Genomic DNA, 22,127 nt, shown 5'->3' with positions numbered 1-22,127 from the left:
TCATGGGTTTCCAATCATGAATTTCCTAATCAATAATTTTTTTTTTCTCCACTATTCATTTTCAAGTATGTTATGACTGTGAGACTATTAGATGAAGGCATTCACAATCCTTTCATCATACATCTCGCCGAGTGGCGCAGTGGTCTAGTGTTCCACTAGAGATCCTGGTTCGAATCCAGGCTCTGTCGTAGCCGGCCGCGACCGGGAGACCCATGGGGCGGCGCACAATTGGCCCAGCGTTGTCCAGGGTAGTGGAGGGAATGGCCGGCAGGGATGTAGCTCAGTTGGTAGAGCATAGTGTTTGCAACGCCAGGGTTGTGGGTTCGATTCCCACGGGGGGCCAGTATAAAAAAATAATGTACACTAACTGTAAGTCGCTCTGGATAAGAGCGTCTGCTAAATGACTAAAATGTAAAAATCTCTCTCTATAGGTTCCCTAGGTCCTATTTCACTACAATACCCACAATGCCACATAGACTATAAAGTCGCATAGGCGAATCATGTGATAAAGTTCAGCACATTCTTCACGTTTTGTCAATGCACACAAAGGCTGTTAAGGTTTACAACAATTTACACCTACCTGCATATATATTAGAGAAATATCAAAGGTTTTCTGTCGGCTTTTTGTGTGTCATTTCTCTCTGGTTACTGTTACACAAAGGGCTCGAAGACAAATGCTGAAACAGCCGATGAACGTACGCGTTGTTTGTGTGCGACGTTTCTCCAAGAATGTGAAGGTGGGGCGTTTTGCGATATTCAGGAAATTATCATTTTTCTGTTTTTCTCAGAATAGATGTACGAGTATATTTAGTTTTTTTTCATAGCGTGCTTACACTTCTAAGGTAGGTTTGAAAATGATTTTGCTTGCACGAATGCTTTCCCGAGGGGCGGTAAGGGTCGTTTGTCAACGTTCTCCTATTCGGGGGGCGGTTGTAGAGACCATAACATAGGGGTCCTTGAGGTGGATAGCGAATTTGAGACTGCAATATTGTAGCCAACTGCTGAAGCAAAACTGAATTGAGTTGGCTGCATGCTACGCTGTTTCGAATTTGCGATGTAGAACAACGTTGATACACCCATGTCACTGTGTGCATTGGCTTTCACAAAAAAATTAGCCCAAATATCAAAAGCTAGCTATAACAGTAAATGCAATATCAAAATACAGGTGTAATCAGCTGCATCTATAAGCTTTATCTAGAGACATGTCTTTACCTCTAACCTTACCATATAGGCTGTGTAACATATGTTCAACAGAACTTTAGGCTGTTTATTGAAATTCTCTCTGTTTTTCAGAACTCTTTGAATGTTTCCCTATTTAACATAATGATGAAGAGAAAACCCAACCAACATCAACCCCCAAACAGGAGAGGAAGGGTCAGTGCTAGTGCCGGTGGGCAAATTGACTCACCGGACAACAATACCATGACTGACTCCGAGACGGTTCCACTCCCTCCATCACAAAAGAGGCACCTGACCATGATGCAGCATGGCGACAACCTCCTCAAGTTTCTAAACGAGGACCGAACGAAGCAAAGGTTCTGCGACGTCTCCGTCAGTGTGGGCGGGAAGTGCTACAGCGCCCACAAAGCCATGTTGGCGCACGGTAGCAGCTACTTCCACGCCGAGCTGACCAAAAACCCGAACGCCGACCACGTGATTCTCGACCACGTGGAGGATTCCGTGTTCCAACACTTACTGCGCCTCCTTTACACGGCCGAGTGCGTCATCTCCGAGAGCGAGGTCCCTGCCCTGACTGAAGCGGCCGGCTTCCTGGACATGATGGATGTAGTGAACCTCCTGGCAGGAGAGGGGGATGTCCGGCCAGCGCTTGCTCGAGTGGAGGTTAAGTCCGTGGGGGAACCAAGCGCAGGGAAGGCCTCTAAAGCTTCTGACCTTCCATCGGACTGTGTCGGGGTCCAAAGCCCAGTCCAGGCTGGTGCCCACCATTGTTCGTTCTGCAGCCGTACATTTTGCTACAAGAAGTCTATGGAGAACCATTTAACCAGGAATCACAGTAGCAGCACCGAGGGAGATGCCAGAGAAAAGGTGGTCACTCAAGAGATTACTACCACGGTAACCACGAACCGGAGGTCTGCCCGCAGGAGGAAGGTTCCCGCCAAATTGGAGAGAGGTGTTGCAACAGAGGGGAAGCTACATCACGACCCCGCTAGTAGAGACCCAACCACCACAGAGGAAGACGAGGAGGAGGAGGAGGAAGAAGAAGAAGAAGAAGAAGGGAGAAAACCAAAGCACAAATCCGACACAGGAGACGCACTCACCCCAACCGAGGGGGAGGAGGCGGAAGAGGAGAGGGAGGAGGATGAGGAGGAGATGGTGGTGGAACGTAAGAGTGCGTTAGTACGGGGAGCAAGAGAGAGCGGTGAGAGTTCAGAGGTGGAGACAACAGAACACCAGACAGTCAATGAGGTGGAGGTGTATAGTCAGGCTGCAGATGGCTCTAACTATGGACCAGTGTACCCAGAGGGACTGGCTCCTGTCATCATCCAGAGCGTCAGCAAGAAGACGCTCAAGTGCCCCAAGTGTGACAAGACCTTTGACCGCACAGGTATGTACTCTCCTTAGAGAGTTTATTTAAATGTATTGTACTGATTGTATACATTGTATTTATTCACAAGGGCAGTTGTTTCAACAACAGATTAATTACATAACATCAACAACAACATAATAATTATATACTAAACAAAAATAATAATAATATATTAAACAATTAATACTTAACCAACCACAAGTGCTGTTGTTTTGTCCTCGTCTCTTAGCAACTGAGTAGGAGTAGTAGTCTTAATTTATTTGACTGCCAATCAAGTGAATCAATGGAGTTTTCAAAGAGCAGAAGCCCTGAAGGACTGCAGTCAAAGATTTTTTATAACTAAACCAAGATAGATCACAGCGTGTCATTTCCAATGGGAACAAATGAGCCATAGTGGGCAGAACAGGCAAGGAGGGGGGCAGAGCCAAGCACGAACTAGTGAGATCCTATTGGAGTGTTCTAGCGTCATCTGCATATTTCCGTTAGGGAACGCCTACTCTGTGAAGTGCGCGTGTGCAGTAACTCAATTCACCCTTTGCACTCCGTGATTTTTTAAAACCTTTTGCAAAGGGTAAAGTTTAAAAATCTTAGCCCACTCTATTCATAACAGATTCTAGTTTTGGTAACAAAAAACTGTATTGAGATCAAATGTTTCATCGATGAGAAAATGTGCAGAATGTCGGCCAAAATCCATCTCGTTCCATCTTCTCCCACTGCCCGCCAGTGGGCTTCCTCCATATATGGTAGTGAGTGGAAACGCCAAGCTGATGCTTCACATTTAAACATCCAGTGAAATATCTGTCTCATTGTTCTATCTGTGCTGCAGTTGTGCACCACTTATCTGTCTTATGAGCCTGGCCATACCATGCACCAAATACTATATTATAAATCATAATAATATTATGTTTTGCTGTTTTTCTCTGTATTTTCCATAGGGAAGTATGAGAGTCACACCAGGGTGCATACAGGAGAGAAGCCCTTCCAGTGTGACGTGTGTCTACAGTGTTACTCCACCAAGTCGAACCTCACCGTGCACAAGAAGAAGCATGCCAGTGACGCCCCCTTCCAGAAGAAAGACCACAAGTGCTCCTTCTGCAACAAGCTGCACGCCAGCAAAAAGACCCTGGCCAAACACGTCAGAAGGTGAGCCTTTGTGTCTGTCCCATCATCCTCTGTTCACCAGGGTTGGGGGTCAGTTCCATTTCAATTTAGCCAATTCAGGAAGTAAACAGAAATTAATATTCTAATAGAGAAGCTTTGAGGAACATTTGAATTGGAATATGAATTTCAGTTTACTTCCTGAATTGACTGAATTGAAATGGATTTGACCCCCAACCCTGATATTCACATTACACTCTTATACATATTCTATATTTTGGTTATTATAAATCCCTAACAATTGCGCTTTTAGGAAAAGAGTCACTCTAAATTCAAATGGTTGTAAATTAAATTCATGTTCTCATGAATAAAAATATGAGGTTATTTATTTAGTGGTTGGATTGAAACCTTAACAGCCCTTCTAAACTAGGAGCTGGTTTCCCAGACCCAGATTAAGCCTAGTCCTGGATTAACAATCATTCTCAATAGAGAATCTTTATTCAAAGTGCGTTTTAGTCTATTACTAGGCTTAATCTGGGTCAAGGAAACCATTGCTAGATGTGTTAAAGCTTGTTTGTAGTCTTTCAGGGTAAAGGGGTCTCTGGGTAGTAGTAATCTGAATTAATCATTATATACCCTGATCTAGATGTTATTAGCAATTCTATAATGGTGATTCTTTAATTGCCCTTCAGGGGATAAACAGAGTTTATTTTATTTAATTAAATGGTTTACGCTGTAGTCCACCATTCGTGTCCTTTTCTCACTTAGTTCTATGTAGTGTACTTAAAGTTAAAATAATGAGCTTTGCCACCTTGTGGACACGTGTCACAGTGCAGTTCAGTGTCAAAGGGATCCAGACAGGTCAATGCACAGTTGTACTGTATGTTTATATTGAGGCTCTCTGGTCCCCAAGGAGTGAAAAGGAATGAATAATGAAGTCAAGTGTGTACTACCTATGTGTTACCACTGTGCTTTCAGGTTCCACCCGGACCACATTCAAGAGTTCCTGGCCATGAGGAAGAAGAAGAACGAGGGATGGAAGTGTGATGTAAGCTTTGACTTGTTTTATTTTATGAAACACAATCCAAAAAAGAAAATTGTCAGATAACGGACACAGTATAGAAAAGGAGGTAAAGAGCAAAATGCTAGCCCCAAGATTCAGACTACAATCATATTTTGAAGGGATCACTCCCCTTGAGCCCTTATAATATGAATGTCTCTTGCTGATCAATATCAACACTTTGAGCCTAAGAAGTTTGGTTTTAACATTTTGCATTTTTGTCATTTAGCAGACGCTCTTATCCAGAGCGACTTGCATACATTTTTTGTACTGGTCCCCCGTGGCAATCAAACCCACAACCCTGTTGTTGCAAGCGCCATGCTCTACCAACTGAGCCACATGGTAGTTTCACAGCCTTTATCTTATCAAGTTCAAGTGTCAAGTCTATTATGACATCATTACATAGCCATATGAAATTAAATGTATTTTAGAAGTTGAGTTGAGGCAAGGACCACTCTAAAATATATACAGTGCCTTCGGAAAGTATTCAGACCCCTTAACCTTTTCCACATGTTGTTACGTTGCAGCCTTATTCTAAAATGGATTCAATAGTTTTGTTTCCTCTCATCAATCTACACACAATACCCCATAATGACAGAGCAAAAACAGATTTTTAGAAATTTCAGCTAATTTATTAGAAATAAAAAACAGAAATATCACCTTTACATAACTATTCAGACCCTTTACTCAGTACTTTGTTAAAGCACCTTTGGCAGCGAGTCTTCTTAAGTATGACGCTACAAGTTTGGCTCACCAGTATTTGGGGAGTTTCTCCCATTCTTCTCTGCAGATCCTCTCAAGCTCTGTCAGGTTGGGTGGGGAGCGTCGCTGCACAGCTATTTTCAGGTCTCTCCAGAGATGTTCGATCGGGTTTAAGTCCAGGCTCTGGCTGGTCCTCTCAAGGACATTCAGAGACTTGTCCCGAAGCCACTCCTGCATTGTCTTGGCTGTGTGCTTAGGGTCGTTGTCCTGTTGGAAGGTGAACCTTCGCCCCAGTCTGAGGTCCTGAGCACTCTGGAGCAGGTTTTCATCAAGGATCTCTCTGTACTTTGCTCCGTTCATCTTTGCCTCGATCCTGACTAGTCTCCCAGTCCCTACCGCTGAAAAACATCCCCACAGCATGATGCTGCCACCACCATGCTTCACCGTAGGGATGGTGCCAGGTTTCCTCCAGACGTGACGCATGGCATTCAGGCCAAAGAGTTCAATCTTGGTTTCATCAGACCAGAGAATCTTGTTTCTCATGGTCTGAGAGTCTTTAGGTGCCTTTTGGCAAACTCCAAGCGGGCTGTCTTGTGCCTTTTACTGAGGAGTGGCTTCCGTCTGGCCACTCTACCATAAAGGCCTGATTGGTGGAGTGCTGCAGAGATGGTTGTCCTTCTGGAAGGTTCTCCCATCTCCACAGAGGAACTCTAGACCATCGGGTTCCTGGTCACCTCCCTGACCAAGTTCCTTCTCCCCCGATTGCTCAGTTTTGCAGGGTGTTCTTGGGGACCTTTAATGCTGCAGAAATTTTTTGGTACCCTTCCCCAGATCTGTGCCTCGACACAATCCTGTCTCGGAGCTCTACGGACAATCTTCAACCTCATGGCTTGGTTTTTGCTCTAACATGCACTGTCAACTGTGGGACCTTGTATAGACAGGTGTGTGCCTTTCCAAATCATGTCCAATCAATTGAATTTACCACAGATGGACTCCAATCAAGTTGTACAAACATCTCAAGGATGATCAATGAAAACAGGATGTACCTGAGCTCAATTTTGAGTCTCATAGCAAAAGGTCTGAATAGTTATGTAAATAATGTTTTTCTGTTTTGTATTTTTTTTAATAAATTTACAAACATTTCTAAAAACCTGTTTTAGCTTTGTCATTATGGGGTATCGTGTGTTGATTGCTGAGGATTATTTTTTATTTAATCCCTTTTAGAATAAGGCTGTAACGTAACAAAATGTGGAAAAAGTCTAGGGGTCTGAATACTTTCTGAAGGCACTGTACCTACAGATGCAATGCAGTAAATGGAAAACTTGTAGTGTATATGAGGTTTAAAAAGACTTTCCACTTAGAAATGTCAGACTTGAAATGTATCAACCCCTACAAAAAATGTCCTTTAATTATAATCCTCATAATAATTCACATTTCCTGTTGTTGCAGGACTATTTTCCTGCTGTAGCAAACTGGCTCAAATTAAGATCCTACATCTGTACACGTCACATAATATTCACAGAAATAAAGTACAGTCAGTGTATTCTCGTATCCTCACCTGCTCTCTCTCTGATATTCCGGGTTCAGATCTGCCACAAGTCTTTCACACGTAGGCCTCATCTGGAAGAGCACATGATTCTACACACGCAAGACCGACCCTTCAAATGTGCCTTCTGTGACGACTACTTCAAGTCCAGGTTTGCCCGCTTGAAGCATCAAGAAAAGTATCATTTAGGTAATGAACGGGAAATTTCATTTGATTGCTTTATCCAACATATTTAGATAATAGATCAATGTATTGTACCTCTTGACTTGAGGCGTACAGATATATTGCATTATGATGAGTCCATAATGCTTTATTGGCCTTGTCATAAGTATGAATTAACTGCTTATAATGTGTTAGGATAGTGATGAATCGGTTATTATCTGTCATTTGAGCTAGTTGAAAGGTGAGACATATTATAAGTTATCATGGTTATAACAAGTAATAATACGTTATAACTATATGCCCTAAGTAAAGTGTTACTGTTATATCCCCTTGGATTGATGAGGAATTGAAAAATGGTATGGTTGAGAGGGATGAGGCAAAAGGTATGGCATACAGTGGCTTGCGAAAGTATTCACCCCCCTTGGCATTTTTCCTATTTTGTTGCCTTACAACCTGGAATTAAAATTGATTTTGGGGGGGTTTGTATCATTTGATTTACACAAAATGCCTACCACTTTGAAGATGCAAAATATGTTTTCTCGTGAAACAAACAAGAAATAAGACAAATAAACAGAAGACTTGAGTGTGCATAACTGTTCACCCCCCAAAGTCAATACTTTGTAGAGCCACCTTTTGCAGCAATTACAGCTGCAAGTCTCTTCGGGTATGTCTCTATAAGCGTGGCACATCTAGCCACTGGGATTTTTGCCCATTCTTCAAGGCAGAACTGCTCCAGCTCCTTCAAGTTGGATGGGTTCCGCTGGTGTACAGCAATCTTTAAGTCATACCACAGATTCTCAATTGGATTGAGGTCTGGGCTTTGACTAGGCCATTCCAAGACGTTTAAATGTTTCCCCTTAAACCACTCAAGTGTTGCTTTAGAAGTATGCTTAGGGTCATTGTCCTGCTGGAAGGTGAACCTCCATCCCAGTCTCAACTCTCTGGAAGACTTAAACAGGTTTCCCTCAAGAATTTCCCTGTATTTAGCGACATCCTTCAATTCTGACCAGTTTCTCAGTCCCTGCCGATGAATGGTATTCTCGGGGTGATGAGAGGTGTTGGGTTTGCGCCAGACATAGCGTTTTCCTTGATGGCCAAAAAAGCTCAATTTTAATCTCATCTGACCAGAGTACCTTCTTCCATATGTTTGGGGAGTCTCCCACATGCCTTTTGGCGAACACCAAATGTGTTTGCTTATCTTTTTCTTTAAGCAATGGCTTTTTTCTGGCCACTCTTCTGTAAAGCCCAGCTCTGTGGAGTGTACGGCTTAAAGTGGTCCTATGGACAGATACTCCAATCTCTGCTGTGGAGCTTTGCAGCTCCTTCAGGGTTATCTTTGGTCTCTTTGTTGCCTCTGATTAATGCGCTCCTTGCCTGGTCCGTGAGTTTTGGTGGGCGGCCCTCTCTTGGCAGGTTTGTTGTGGTGCCATATTCTTTCCATTTTTTAATAATGGATTTAATGGTGCTCCGTGGGATGTTCAAAGTTTCGGATATTTTTTTATAACCCAACCCTGATCTGTACTTCTCCACAACTTTGTCCCTGACCTGTTTGGGGAGCTCCTTGGTCTTCATGGTGCCGCTTGCTTGGTGGTGCCCCTTGCTTAGTGGTGTTGCAGACTTTCAGAACAGGTGTATATATACTGAGATCATGTGACAGATCATGTGACACTTAGATTGCACACAGGTGGACTTTATTTAACTAATTATGTGACTTCTGAAGGTAATTGGTTGCACCAGATCTTATTTAGGGGCTTCATAGCAAAGGGGGTGAATACATATGCACACACCACTTTTCCGTTATTTATTTTTTAGCATTTTTTGAAAGAAATTATTTTTTTCATTTCACTTCACCAATTTGGACTATTTTCTGTATGTCCATTACATGAAATCCAAATAAAAATCAATTTAAATTACATGTTGTAATGCAACAAAATAGAGAAAACGGTAAGGGGGATGAATACTTTTGCAAGGCAAAAGTACTGCAAATTGAGAAATCACGTGACTAAACTGAATAAAAAGAAGAAGAAACTAAACTATGAAACAAAGATAAATGATTTGGAGCACCTTAAAATAAATATTGGGCAAAAAGGCAAACTCAGCTCCATCACTCATTGAATCAGATGGCTCATTCCTCACAAAACCCATTGATATTGCCAACTACTTAATGATTTTTTCATTGGCAAGATTAGCAAACTTAGGCATTACATGACAGCAACAAACGCTGACACTACACATCCAAGTATATCTGACTAAATTGTGAAAGACAAGCATTGTTATTTTGAATTCCGTAAAGTAAGTGTGGAAGAGGTAAAAAAATGATTGTTGTCTATCAACAATGACAAGCCACCAGGGTCTGACAACATGAATGGAAAATTACTGAGGATAATAGTGGATGATATTGCGACTCCTGTTTGCCATATCTTCAATCTAAGCCTATTAGAAAGTGTGTGCCCTCAGGCCTGGAGGGAAGCAGAAGTCATTTCGCTACCTAAGATTAGTAAAGCCCCCTTTACTGGCTCAAATAGCCAACCAATCAGCCTGTTACCAACCCTTAGTAAACTACTGGAAAACATTGTTTTTTGTCCAGATACAATTCTATTTTACAGTAAACAAATTGACAACAGACTTTTAGCACGCTTATAGGGAAGGACATTCAACAAGCACAGCACTTACACAAATTACTGATGATTGGCTGAGAGAAATTGATGATAAAAAGATTGTGGGGGCTGTTTTGTTAGGATTCAGTGTGGCTTTTGATGTTTTCGATCATAGTCTGCTGCTGGAAAAACGTATGTGTTATGGCTTTACACCCCCTGCTATATTCTGGATAAAGAGTTACCTGTCTAACAGAACACAGAGGGTGTTCTTTAATGGAAGCCTCTCCAACATAATCCAGGTAGAATCAGGAATTACCCAGGGCAGTTGTTTAAGCCCCTTACTTTTTTCAATCTTTACTAATGACATGCCACTGGCTTTGAATAAAGTGTGTCTATGTATGCGGATGACTCAAACTATACACGTCAGCTACTACAGCAACTGAAATAACTGCAACACTTAACAAAGATATATATTGCATTATGATGAGTCCATAATGCTTTATTGGCCTTGTCATAAGTATGAATTAACTGCTTATAATGTGTTAGGATAGTGATGAATCGGTTATTATCTGTCATTTGAGCTAGTTGAAAGGCGAGACATATTATAAGTTATCATGGTTATAACAAGTAATAATACGTTATAACTATATGCCTAAACTGAATAAAAAGAAGAAGAAACTAAACTATGAAACAAAGATAAATGATTTGGAGCACCTTAAAATAAATATTGGGCAAAAAGGCAAACTCAGCTCCATCACTCATTGAATCAGATGGCTCATTCCTCACAAAACCCATTGATATTGCCAACTACTTTAATGATTTTTTCATTGGCAAGATTAGCAAACATAGGCATTACATGACAGCAACAAACGCTGACACTACACATCCAAGTATATCTGACTAAATTGTGAAAGACAAGCATTGAAAGCCAAGTCAACAAACAGAACACCGACCATTTCGAATCCCACCGTACCTTCTCCGCTATGCAATCCGGTTTCCGAGCTGGTCATGGGTGCACTTCAGCCACACTCAAGGTCCTAAACGATATTATAACCGCGATCGATAATAGACAGTACTGTGCAGCCGTTTTCATTGACCTGGCCAAGGCTTTCGACTCTGTCAACCACCGCATTCTTATTGGCAGACTAAATAGCCTTGGTTTCTCAAATGACTGCCTCGCCTGGTTCACCAACTACTTCTCAGATAGAGTTCAATGTGTCAAATCGGAGGGCCTGTTGTCTGGACCTATGGCAGTCTCTATGGGGGTGCCACAGGGTTCAATTCTTGGGCCGACTCTTTTCTCTGTGTATATCAATGACGTCGCTCTTGCTGCTGGTGACTCTCAGATCCACCTCTATGCAGACGACACTATTTTGTATACATCTGGCCCTTCATTGGACACTGTGTTAACAAACCTCCAAACGAGCTTCAATGCCATACAACACTCCTTCAGTAGCCTCCAACTGCTCTTAAACACTAGTAAAACTAAATGCATGCTCTTCAACCGAACGCTGCTTGCACCCGCCCACCCGACTAGAATCACTACTCTCGACGGGTCTGACCTAGAGTATGTGGACAACTACAAATATCTAGGTGTCTGGTTAGACTGTAAACTCCTTCCAGACTCACATTAAGAATCTCCAATCCAAAGTTAAATCTAGAATCGGTTTCCTATTTCGCAACAAAGCCTCCTTCACTCATGCTGCCAAACATGCCCTCGTAAAACTGACTATCCTACCGATCCTTGACTTCGGCGAAGTCATTTACAAAATAGCCTCCAACACTCTACTCAGCAAATTGGATGTAGTCTATCACAGTGCCATCCGTTTTGTCTCCAAAGCCCCATATACTACCCACCACTGTGACCTGTACGCTCTTGTTGGCTGGTCCTCACTACATATTCGTCGCCAAACCCACTGGCTCCAGGCCATCTATAAATCACTGCTAGGCAAATCCCCGCCTTATCTTAGCTCATTGGTCACCATAGCAACACCCACCCATAGTCTGCGCTCCAGCAGGTATATCTCACTGGTCATCCCCAAAGCCAACACCTCCTTTGGCCGCCATTCCTTCCAGTTCTCTGCTGCCAATGACTGGAACAAATTGCAAAAATCTCTGAAGCTGGAGACACTTATCTCCCTCACTAACTTTAAGCATCAGTTGTCAGAGCACCTTACCGATCACTGCACCTGTACACAGCCCATCTGAAATTAGCCCGCCCAACTACCTCATCCCTATATTGTTATTTATTTTGCTCATTTGTACCCCAGTATCTCTATTTGCACATCATCTCTTGCACATCTATCATTCCAGTGTTAATACTAATTGTAATTATTTTGCACTATAGCCTATTTATTGCCTTACCTCCATAACTTGCTACATTTGCACACACTGTATATATATTTATTTCTGTTGTATTTTTGACTTTGTTTTGTTTTACCCCATATGTAACTCTGTGTTGTTGTTTTTATCGCACTGCTTTGCTTTATCTTGGCCAGGTCGCAGTTGTAAATGAGAACTTGTTCTCAACTATAAAAATTTGTTATTTTGAATTCCGTAAAGTAAGTGTGGAAGAGGTAAAAAAATGATTGTTGTCTATCAACAATGACAAGCCACCAGGGTCTGACAACTTGAATGGAAAATTACTGAGGATAATAGTGGATGATATTGCGACTCCTATTTGCCATATCTTCAATCTAAGCCTATTAGAAAGTGTGTGCCCTCAGGCCTGGAGGGAAGCAAAAGTCATTTCGCTACCTAAGATTAGTAAAGCCCCCTTTACTGGCTCAAATAGCCAACCAATCAGCCTGTTACCAACCCTTAGTAAACTACTGGAAAAAAGTGTTTTTTGTCCAGATACAATGCTATTTTACAGTAAACAAATTGACAACAGACTTTTAGCACGCTTATAGGGAAGGACATTCAACAAGCACAGCACTTACACAAATGACTGATGATTGGCTGAGAGAAATTGATGATAAAAATATTGTGGGGGCTGTTTTGTTAGGATTCAGTGTGGCTTTTGACGTTTTCGATCATAGTCTGCTGCTGGAAAAACGTATGTGTTATGGCTTTACACCCCCTGCTATATTCTGGATAAAGAGTTACCTGTCTAACAGAACACAGAGGGTGTTCTTTAATGGAAGCCTCTCCAACATAATCCAGGTAGAATCAGGAATTCCCCAGGGCAGTTGCTTAAGCCCCTTACTTTTTTCAATATTTACTAATGACATGCCACTGGCTTTGAATAAAGTGTGTCTATGTATGCGGATGACTCAACACTATACACGTCAGCTACTACAGCAACTGAAATAACTGCAACACTTAACAAAGAGTTGCAGTTAGTTTCGGAATGGGTGGCAAGGAATAAGTTAGTCCTGAATATTTCCAATACTAAAAGCATTGTATTTGGGTCAAATCATTCACTAAACCCTAAACCCCAACTACATCTCGTAATGAATAATGTGGAAATTGAGCAAGTTGAGGAGACTAAACTGCTTGGAGTAACCCTGGATTGTAAACTGTCATGGTCAAAACATATTGATACAACAGTAGCTAAGATGGGGAGAAGTCTGTCCATAATAAAGCGCTGCTCTGCCTTCTTAACAGCACTATCAACAAGGTAGGTCCCAAAGGCCCTAGTTTTGCCACACCTGGACTACTATTCAGTCGTGTGGTCAGGTGCCACAAACAGGGACTTAGGAAAATTGCAATTGGCTCAGAACAGGGCAGCACGGCTGGCCCTTGGATGTACAAAGAGAGCTAACATTAATAATATGCATGTCAATCTGTCCCGTGTGGCTCAGTTGGTAGAGCATGGCGCTTGCAACGCCAGGGTTGTGGGTTTGATTTCCACGGGGGACCAGTATGGGAAAAAAGTATGAAAATGTGTGCACTCACTACTGTAAGTCGCACTGCATAAGAGTGTCTGCTAAATGACTAAAATGTAAATGTAAACTCTCCTGGCTCAAAGTGGAGGAGAGATGAACTTAATCACTACTTGTATTTGTGAGAGGTATTGACAAGTGGAATGCACCAAGCTGTCTGTTTGAACTACTGGCACACAGCTTGGACACCCACGCATACCCCAAAAGACATGCTACCAGAAGTATCTTCACATTCCCCAAGTCCAGAACAGACTAGTACTACATAGAGCCATGACTACATGGAACTCTATTCCACATCAAGTAAGAGATGGACGCAGTAGAATCAGATTAAAAAAATAACTAATACACCTTATGGAACAGCGGGGACTTTGAAGAGACACAAACACAGGCACAGACACACATACACATGATAAGACACGCACTCTACACACACGTACACATGGATTTTGTTTTGTAGATATGTGGTAGTAGAGTAGGGGTCTGAGGGCACATACTTAATGTGTTGAGAAATCTGCTGTGAATGTATTGTAATGTTTTTAAAATTGTATAAACTGCCTCAGGAAGAGCAGCTGCTGCCTTGGCAGGAACTAATGGGGATCCATAATAAATACAAATACCATGTTCGGGTTTATTGTCCTCAAAAACATTGGGAGTCAAGGAAAATGTTGTATAATCATTGAAGAGAATTCTATCAAGTTTGTAGAAGCTTAACTTTAGTCAATGATCAAATGTTTATGTTGGATTGAGAAGTAAGGCTGTGACACTGGGATATTTAATTGACCTTTGTCTCTGTCCACAGGTCCGTTCCCTTGTGACATCTGTGGCCGCCAGTTCAACGACACGGGTAACAGGAAGAGACACATTGAATGTACACATGGGGGCAAGAGAAAATGGACCTGCTTCATCTGTGGGAAGTCAGTGAGGGAGAGGTAGGATTGTCAAAACTTTTTTTGGGGTTGTGGGAAAAGTCAATTCAAATGTAATCATAAAAAAAGTAATAAAAAGCCTAAAATAAACAGCAGTGCTTAGAATACTGCACATATACGTGTGATTACATTGAACTTCTATGTTTTTATACACAACAACTACTAATGTTAAAACTTTTAACGAAACTTTTAACCAACTTGTTTTTAACAGTACTTTTTGGTGGCGGTCTCTCACTGCTCACATGGTAACAATCTCAACTTTAGTGACTGGTCTACTATCAGTCTAACTCCATTGATTGTAATGTTGTTGTTTTTTATGTCCGTAGGACAACGTTGAGAGAACATATGCGGATTCACAGTGGAGAGAAACCTCACCTCTGCAGTATCTGTGGACAGAGTTTCCGCCACGGCAGCTCTTATAGGTCAATATGCTTGGGCAGTTCATAACATACCTAGTTCTTATTGGCTATCACCTGTGGGTGGAGTCCCATGTTCAGCAGGTTTCTATTGGGTCGTTTTTGTCTTCTCCAGAGAAAATACTTTTGTCATAATTTAGTACAAAATAAATACAATGTTTGCCTGTTTTAATTGCATATTAAAATTTCTTAACTTTAACCCCAAACTCTATTCTGATAGGCTTCATCTTCGAGTCCACCACGACGACAAGCGCTACGAGTGTGACGAATGCGGAAAGACGTTCATACGCCACGACCATCTGACCAAACACCAGAAAATACACTCGGGTACGGTATACACACCTTCCGTGTTATGTTCCGTAGCTATGCAAAAGAGAGTAAAATGCTCCCCTGGGTTAGTTGTTCATACATGGTCCTGGGCCTGTTTGGATGTTTTTATGCTGCATATGAATTGTCTTACAGGACAATAATTGAATTGAATCTCCCTTGGATGTTATCAGGGGAGAAAGCCCACCAGTGCGAGGAATGTGGAAAGTGTTTCAGGCGCCATGATCACCTGACCGTCCATTACAAAAGTGTCCACCTGGGAGAGAAGGTGTGGCAGAAGTAAGTGGTCCGGATGGTGGATGGAGATGGAGGGAATGGGCGCGTTCCAGGTTGACTACATTGCAGATGCATGTCAGATCTCACACCGCGGCTGACTACATTGCAGATGCATGTCAGATCTCACACCGCGGCTGACTACATTGCAGATGCATGTCAGATCTCACAACGCGGCTGACTACATTGCAGATGCATGTCAGATCTCACACCGCGGCTGACTACATTGCAGATGCATGTCAGATCTCAAAACGACTGAATAGGTGTTTAACATATCAGCTAACCACATCATATGATATATGAAAAAATTAAAATCACATGTATGCACTCACTAACTGTAAGTCGCTCTGGATAAGAGCGTCTGCTAAATGACTAAAATGTAAATATAGCAATCTGATGACGTGGCATGCAACCATTGGTTGATGAAATGTAACATCTGCAATGTAGTCAGCCTGGAACGTGACCATTTATGTTCTAGATTTAAAGTGTCAGTCTGGACTTAGACACACCAGGGCACCAAAGGGATTTTTTATTATATGATCAAGCAAATAGGCAGAATGAACAGCAATGGACCAATAACAATTGCATTGTCAGCACACGTCCAACAGATTTTCACATGATATTCAATAAAACAAAGTCAATTCATAGAACATGCACAGGGAACAACTTGACGTCCATATCTTGACAGTCAAATACATACAGTCACATAGGGTAGTCACATTTATACCAAAAACTATGTTGAAAATCTATTTTTGATTTCAACTTCTTGTGCTCGCTGTCGCTGGTATAATTACAATTACCATATTGAACAAACCCAGTGTTTGTCCAATTAAAGTATTTTTGGCTGACAAAGACCATGCGTAATGGGATTTAGTAACCGAAAAATACTTAGCTTTTTTTCTGTTACAGATGATCTTCTATGGTGTCTAGTTGACTATTTGTGAATCCAGGCTCTGTCGTAGCCGGCCGCGACCGGGAGACCCATGGGGCGGCGCGCAATTGGCCCAGCGTCGTCAAGGGTAGGGGAGGGAATGGCCGGCAGGGATGTAGCTCAGTTGATAGAGCATGGCGTTTGCAACGCCAGGGTTGTGGGTTTGATTCCCACAGGGGGTAGGAAAAAAAATTATGTATGCATTCACTAACTGTAAGTCGCTCTGGATAAGAGCGTCTGCTAAATGACTAAAATGTAAATGTAAATGTGAAAAGACTAAGCATTGGGAAAACTTGTGTGGATTCTATAGGTATAAAACAGCTGTGCATCAGTGTGAGGTTTGTAAGAAGGAGTTCAAAGGGAAGTCCAGTCTGGAAATGCACTTCAGGACACATTCAGGTAAGATGACAATAAAAGCTGTGAATGTCTGTTTGACTGGCAGCGTACCTTTCTTTTCACATCAACCCTTTATTGACATGTTAATCCAGAACAAATGTATTTGGTGGACATAGATGTCCAATAAATACAGTGGGGAGAACAAGTATTTGATACACTGCCGATTTTGCAGGTTTTCCTACTTACAAAGCATGTAGAGGTCTGTAATTTTTATCATAGGTACACTTCAACTGTGAGAGACGGAATCTAAAACAAAAATCCAGAAAATCACGTTGTATGATTTTTAAGTAATTAATTTGCATTTTTATTGCATGACATAAGTATTTGATCACCTACCAACCAGTAAGAATTCCGTCTCTCACAGACCTGTTAGTTTTTCTTTAAGAAGCCCTCCTGTTCTCCACTCATTACCTGTATTAACTGCACCTGTTTGAACTCGTTACCTGTATAAAAGACACCTGCCCACACACTCAATCAAACAGACTCCAACCTCTCCACAATGGCCAAGACCAGAGAGCTGTGTAAGGACATCAGGGATAAAATTGTAGACCTGCACAAGGCTGGGATGGGCTACAGGACAATAGGCAAGCAGCTTGGTGAGAAGGCAACAACTGTTGGCGCAATTATTAGAAAATGGAAGAAGTTCAAGATGACAGTCAATCGCCCTCGGTCTGGGGCTCCATGCAAGATCTCACCTCGTGGGGCATCAATGATCATGAGGAAGGTGAGGGATCAGCCCAGAACAACACGGCAGGACCTGGTCAATGACCTGAAGAGAGCTGGGACCACAATCTCAAAGAAAACCATTAGTAACACACTACGCCGTCATGGATTAAAATCCTGCAGCGCACGCAAGGTCCCCCTGCTCAAGCCAGCGCATGTCCAGGCTCGTCTGAAGTTTGCCAATGACCATCTGGATGATCCAGAGGAGGAATGGGAGAAGGTCATGTGGTCTGATGAGACAAAAATAGAGCTTTTTGGTCTAAACTCCACTCGCCGTGTTTGGAGGAAGAAGAAGGATGAGAACAACCCCAAGAACACCATCACAACTGTGAAGCATGGAGGTGGAAACATCATTCTTTGGGGATGCTTTTCTGCAAAGGGGACAGGACGACTGCACCGTATTGAGGGGAGGATAATAATAATAATAATAATAATAATAATAATAATAATAATAATGGATGGATGGGGCCATGTATCACGAGATCTTGGCCAACAACCTCCTTCCCTCAGTAAGAGCATTGAAGATGGGTCGTGGCTGGGTCTTCCAGCATGACAACGACCCGAAACACACAGCCAGGGCAACTAAGGAGTGGCTCCGTAAGAAGCATCTCAAGGTCCTGGAGTGGCCTAGCCAGTCTCCAGATCTGAACCCAATAGAAAATCTTTGGAGGGAGCTGAAAGTCCGTATTGCCCAGCGACAGCCCCTAAACCTGAAGGATATGGAGAAGGTCTGTATGGAGGAGTGGGCCAAAATCCCTGCTGCAGTGTGTGCAAACCTGGTCAAGACCTACAGGAAACGTATGATCTCTGTAATTGCAAACAAAGGTTTCTGTACCAAATATTAAGTTCTGCTTTTCTGATGTATCAAATACTTATGTCATGCAATAAAATGCAAATTAATTACTTAAAAATCATACAACGTGATTTTCTGGATTTTTGTTTTAGATTCCGTCTCCCACAGTTGAAGTGTACCTATGATAAAAATTACAGACCTCTACATGCTTTGTAAGTAGGAAAACCTGCAAAATCGGCAGTGTATCAAATACTTGTTCTCCCCACTGTAGATGATAGGTCTGGCAGGTAGCATACCGACCTGCTTTAATTTCCTAGATAATTAACAGACGGTGTATTAGACCAGCAGCCATCAAACTATACACACGCTTCAATAAATGTATATTTTTTATCCGTTTTTTTATAAAGGTTTTTCAGTATTTTACAGGCGAAGGGCCACAACAAACAACAAAACCTCTACCTACCCCTTCTCCTCTCCCTCCCCCCTCTCCTCTACCCCCCCCTCCTCTACCCCCCCTCCTCTCCCTCCCCCCTCTCCTCTCCCTCCCCCCTCTCCTCTACCTCCCTCCCCCCTTTCCTCTCCTCTCCCTCCCCCTCTCCTTTCCCTCCCCCTCTCCTATACCTCCCTCCCCCTCTCCTCTACCTCCCTCCCTCCCCCTCTCCTCTCCCTTCCCCCTCTCTTCTACCTCCCTCCCTCCTCTCCTCTACCCCCCCACCTCTCCCTCTCTCCTCTACCTCCCCCCCTCCCCTTTTTATCCTCTATTCTGTAATAATGTATGTCCAACTAACTTCCGTCATGTCTTCTGCAAGGTGAGAAACCTTACAGATGCCCCGTGTGCCAACAGACGTTCCGCATCAAGAAGACCCTCACCAAGCACATGGTGATCCACTCGGACGCCCGCCCCTTTAACTGCCCGCACTGCAGTGCCACCTTTAAAAGGAAAGACAAGCTGAAGTACCATAGGGACCATGTACACAGCGCTAAGTACACTGAGCAGCAGCAGCCTCTGGTAGTGCTGACAGAGGACAAGATGGTGACTCTGCCCTATAATACCCACGGCCCCTCCAAGGTGTACCGGGCTGAACCAAAGACCGTTCTCCAGAACGTTCCCTCCGACGTGTGTGTGCCTGTCACGCTGGTGCCTGTCCAGATGTCCAGGGTGGTCCCGGGGGTACAGGGTGACCTGGGGGGACATGTAACCTGCCCGCCCCAGGGCCAGGGGCAGCAGCAGACAGCTGGAGGGTACCAGAATGCCACGGAGCTGGCGTTCCTGGAGAAGTACACGCTTACCCCCCAGCCGGCCAACATTGTGCACCCGGTGCGGCCCGACCAGATGTTGGACCCCAGGGATCAGTCTTACCTGGGCACCCTGCTGGGCCTGGACTCTGCCACCCCTGTCCAGAACATCTCTAACTCGGACCACGTCGCCCACTGATCATCCCTCTCTATACTTCCCGTTTGGTAACAGTTTATTTAAAGGGTACATACATAAGGACATCATAACACATTTATAACCCATACGAAACTGAATAAGACCCTAGAGGTAACATTTATATGAAGGGTGCGGTTGTTAACATAAGCATTCACAATGCTCATGTACTGCTTATGTATGGGTTATGAATGGGTTATGTATACACACGCTTCAATAAATGTATCTTTTTGATCCGTTTTTTTTATAAAGGTTTTTCAGTATTTTACAGGCAAAGGGCTACAACAAACAACAAAACCTCTACCTACCCCTTCTCCTCTCCCTCCCTCCCCCCTCCCCCTTCTCCTCTCCCTCCCTCCCCCCTCTCCTCTCCCTCCCCACTCTCCTCTACCTACCCCTTCTCCTCTCCCTCCCCCCTCCCCCCTCCCCCTCCCCCTCCCCCTCTCCTCTCCCTCCCCACTCTCCTCTACCTCCCCCACTCCCTCTCCTTTACCTCCCCACTCTCCTCTACCCCCTCTACCTCTCCCTCTCTCCTCTCCCTCCCCCTCTCCTCTACCTCCCCCTACTTCTCCCTCTCCTCTCCCTCCCTCCCCCTCTCCTCTACCCCCTACTTCTCCCTCTCTCCTCCCCCTCCCTCCCCCCTCTCCTCCCCCCCCTACTTCTCCCTCTCTCCTCCCCTCCCTCCCCCTCTCCTCTCTCCTCCCCCTCCTTCTCCCTCTCTCCTCCCCCTCCCCTTTTTATCCTTTTTTTTATCCTGGGTTATGAATGGGTTATGAATGTGTTATGAATGGGTTATGAATGTGTTATGAATGGGTTATGAATGGATTATGAATGGGTTATGAATGTGTTATGAATGTGTTATGAATGTGTTATGAATGGGTTATGAATGGATTATGAATGTGTTATGAAGTATTTATGTAGCTAGCCTTAAAATAAAGTGTAACCATGTTCTTTTAACCCCTGCAGCTTATTCAGGGCAGAACGCTCTGATGGAAACAGATGGTGTAGATCAGACCTAGCTCTCAGCCGTGTGGAACAGGGAATGTCGTCAGATGCATTTGTGATATTTTTATCTGCAACCGTCCAAACGTTGCACCACGTTGATTGAGCCCCAAGTCTTCTATCAAATTGGCTGCTTATCTTCAAAGAGCACTTTTTAAAGTTTCTCTTGTCGCACAAAAGCCTAAGATCTCTGTCATTCCATGAAATGAGTGTGAGTGAGTGATGTATATTGTGACAGGAGCCTGATTGTCCCCATACAAAAGGTAATTCCAGAACAGGTGTCTCCAACTCATTTCCAATGAGCTGGCTGTAAGTCTAAATCTTACAGGTGTAATCTGGATATTTATTCACAATTTAAATTGAATCAAGGTATTACACAACGCATTTACCCCCATTCAAATCAAGTTCCATAGTATTCCACATGTTCCTTACCAGTTACCACAGAACTCTATTGTGATAATGAATCTTGGTGTTTTCAGCCTGTTGCTCCGGGGTGAAGTTTCTCCTGTACAGACCTAGGATCAGATTCCCCTCCCCCAATCGTAGCCATAACCAATTACACCATCAGGAGGGAAAATGCAAAACTGATCCAGGATCAGCGTTTAGGGGTGACGTCCCTACACCCAGCGGGCTCCTCAAAACTAGAAAGGTCTGTTTAATCAGTGTACCATGAGGTCAACCACTTCTGAATCAATCTTTAAAAGTATTCTGTATATAATGTATATCATGTACTACCTCTGTCTTTCAAATGAATTGTTTGTACCCGGTTACTTCCTCATACCATGTTGTTTCTTTCACAATGGACAGGAGGGAACAGCCTGTATGTATAAAACGTCCTGATCTAGGATCAGGTCACCCCCCCTGTCCAGGTAATCTTATTCATTATGATCTAAAAGGCTAAACTGATCCTAAATCAGCACTGCTACTTTGAGATGCTTGATACATATGATGGGTTTCTGTCTGGGGATATACTGTATGTTGCCTTATAGGGGATCACCATGTTCATTAATGTGCATTTATAAACCGGGTGGTTCGAGCCCTCAATGCTGATTGGCAGAAAGCCTTGGTATATCAGACCATATACCTCGGGTATGACAAAACAGTTATGTTTACTGGTCTAATTATGTTGGTAACCAGTTTGTAATAGCAATAAGGCACCTCAGGGGTTTGTGGTATATGGCCAATATACCACGGCTAAGGGCTGTATCCAGGCACTCTGCGTTGCGTCGTGTTTAAGAAAAGCCCTTTGCCGTGGTATATTGTCCATATACCACACCCCCTCTGGCCTTATTGCTTAAATAAACTCGACTT

The 22,127-nt window shown here is 43.2% G+C and overlaps 1 protein-coding gene across 3 annotated transcripts; it reads left to right on the top strand.

The window, feature by feature from the left end:
- Positions 1-567: 567 nt before the first annotated feature.
- Positions 568-21,911, top strand: zbtb41 (zinc finger and BTB domain containing 41). Of its 3 annotated transcripts, XR_006661721.1 has the most exons (13): positions 568-842; positions 1,294-2,566; positions 3,484-3,691; positions 4,625-4,694; positions 6,996-7,143; positions 14,400-14,529; positions 14,853-14,948; positions 15,163-15,269; positions 15,443-15,548; positions 16,784-16,872; positions 19,195-19,846; positions 20,781-21,465; positions 21,624-21,911. XR_006661721.1 is itself a non-coding variant. In XM_045224664.1 (12 exons), exons 2-11 carry the CDS (start codon positions 1,324-1,326, stop codon positions 19,818-19,820), a joined length of 2,823 nt encoding a protein of 940 aa, XP_045080599.1. In that variant the 5' UTR covers positions 568-842; positions 1,294-1,323; the 3' UTR covers positions 19,821-19,846; positions 20,781-21,911. The 3 variants fall into 3 exon arrangements, 2 of the variants coding, with proteins under 2 accessions (XP_045080599.1, XP_041751609.2); XM_045224664.1 differs by having other exon boundaries at positions 20,781-21,911; XM_041895675.2 differs by having other exon boundaries at positions 19,195-19,865; positions 20,781-21,911.
- The last annotated feature ends 216 nt before the right edge of the window (positions 21,912-22,127 follow it).

This window comes from Coregonus clupeaformis, chromosome 14 (genome assembly GCF_020615455.1).
Source record: "Coregonus clupeaformis isolate EN_2021a chromosome 14, ASM2061545v1, whole genome shotgun sequence".
Taxonomy (NCBI): Eukaryota; Metazoa; Chordata; class Actinopteri; order Salmoniformes; family Salmonidae; genus Coregonus; species Coregonus clupeaformis.
Note: the sequence above shows the minus strand (reverse complement) of the source record. Positions and strands in the feature narration are given on the sequence as shown.

Coding starts and splice junctions, on each gene's coding strand:
- zbtb41 (XM_045224664.1), top strand. CDS start 1,324: ATGATGAAGAGAAAACCCAACCAACATCAACCCCCAAACAGGAGAGGA. Junction 15,270..15,442: donor ACACCAGAAAATACACTCGG/GTACGGTATACA, acceptor GGATGTTATCAG/GGGAGAAAGCCCACCAGTGC. Junction 16,873..19,194: donor GCACTTCAGGACACATTCAG/GTAAGATGACAA, acceptor GTCTTCTGCAAG/GTGAGAAACCTTACAGATGC.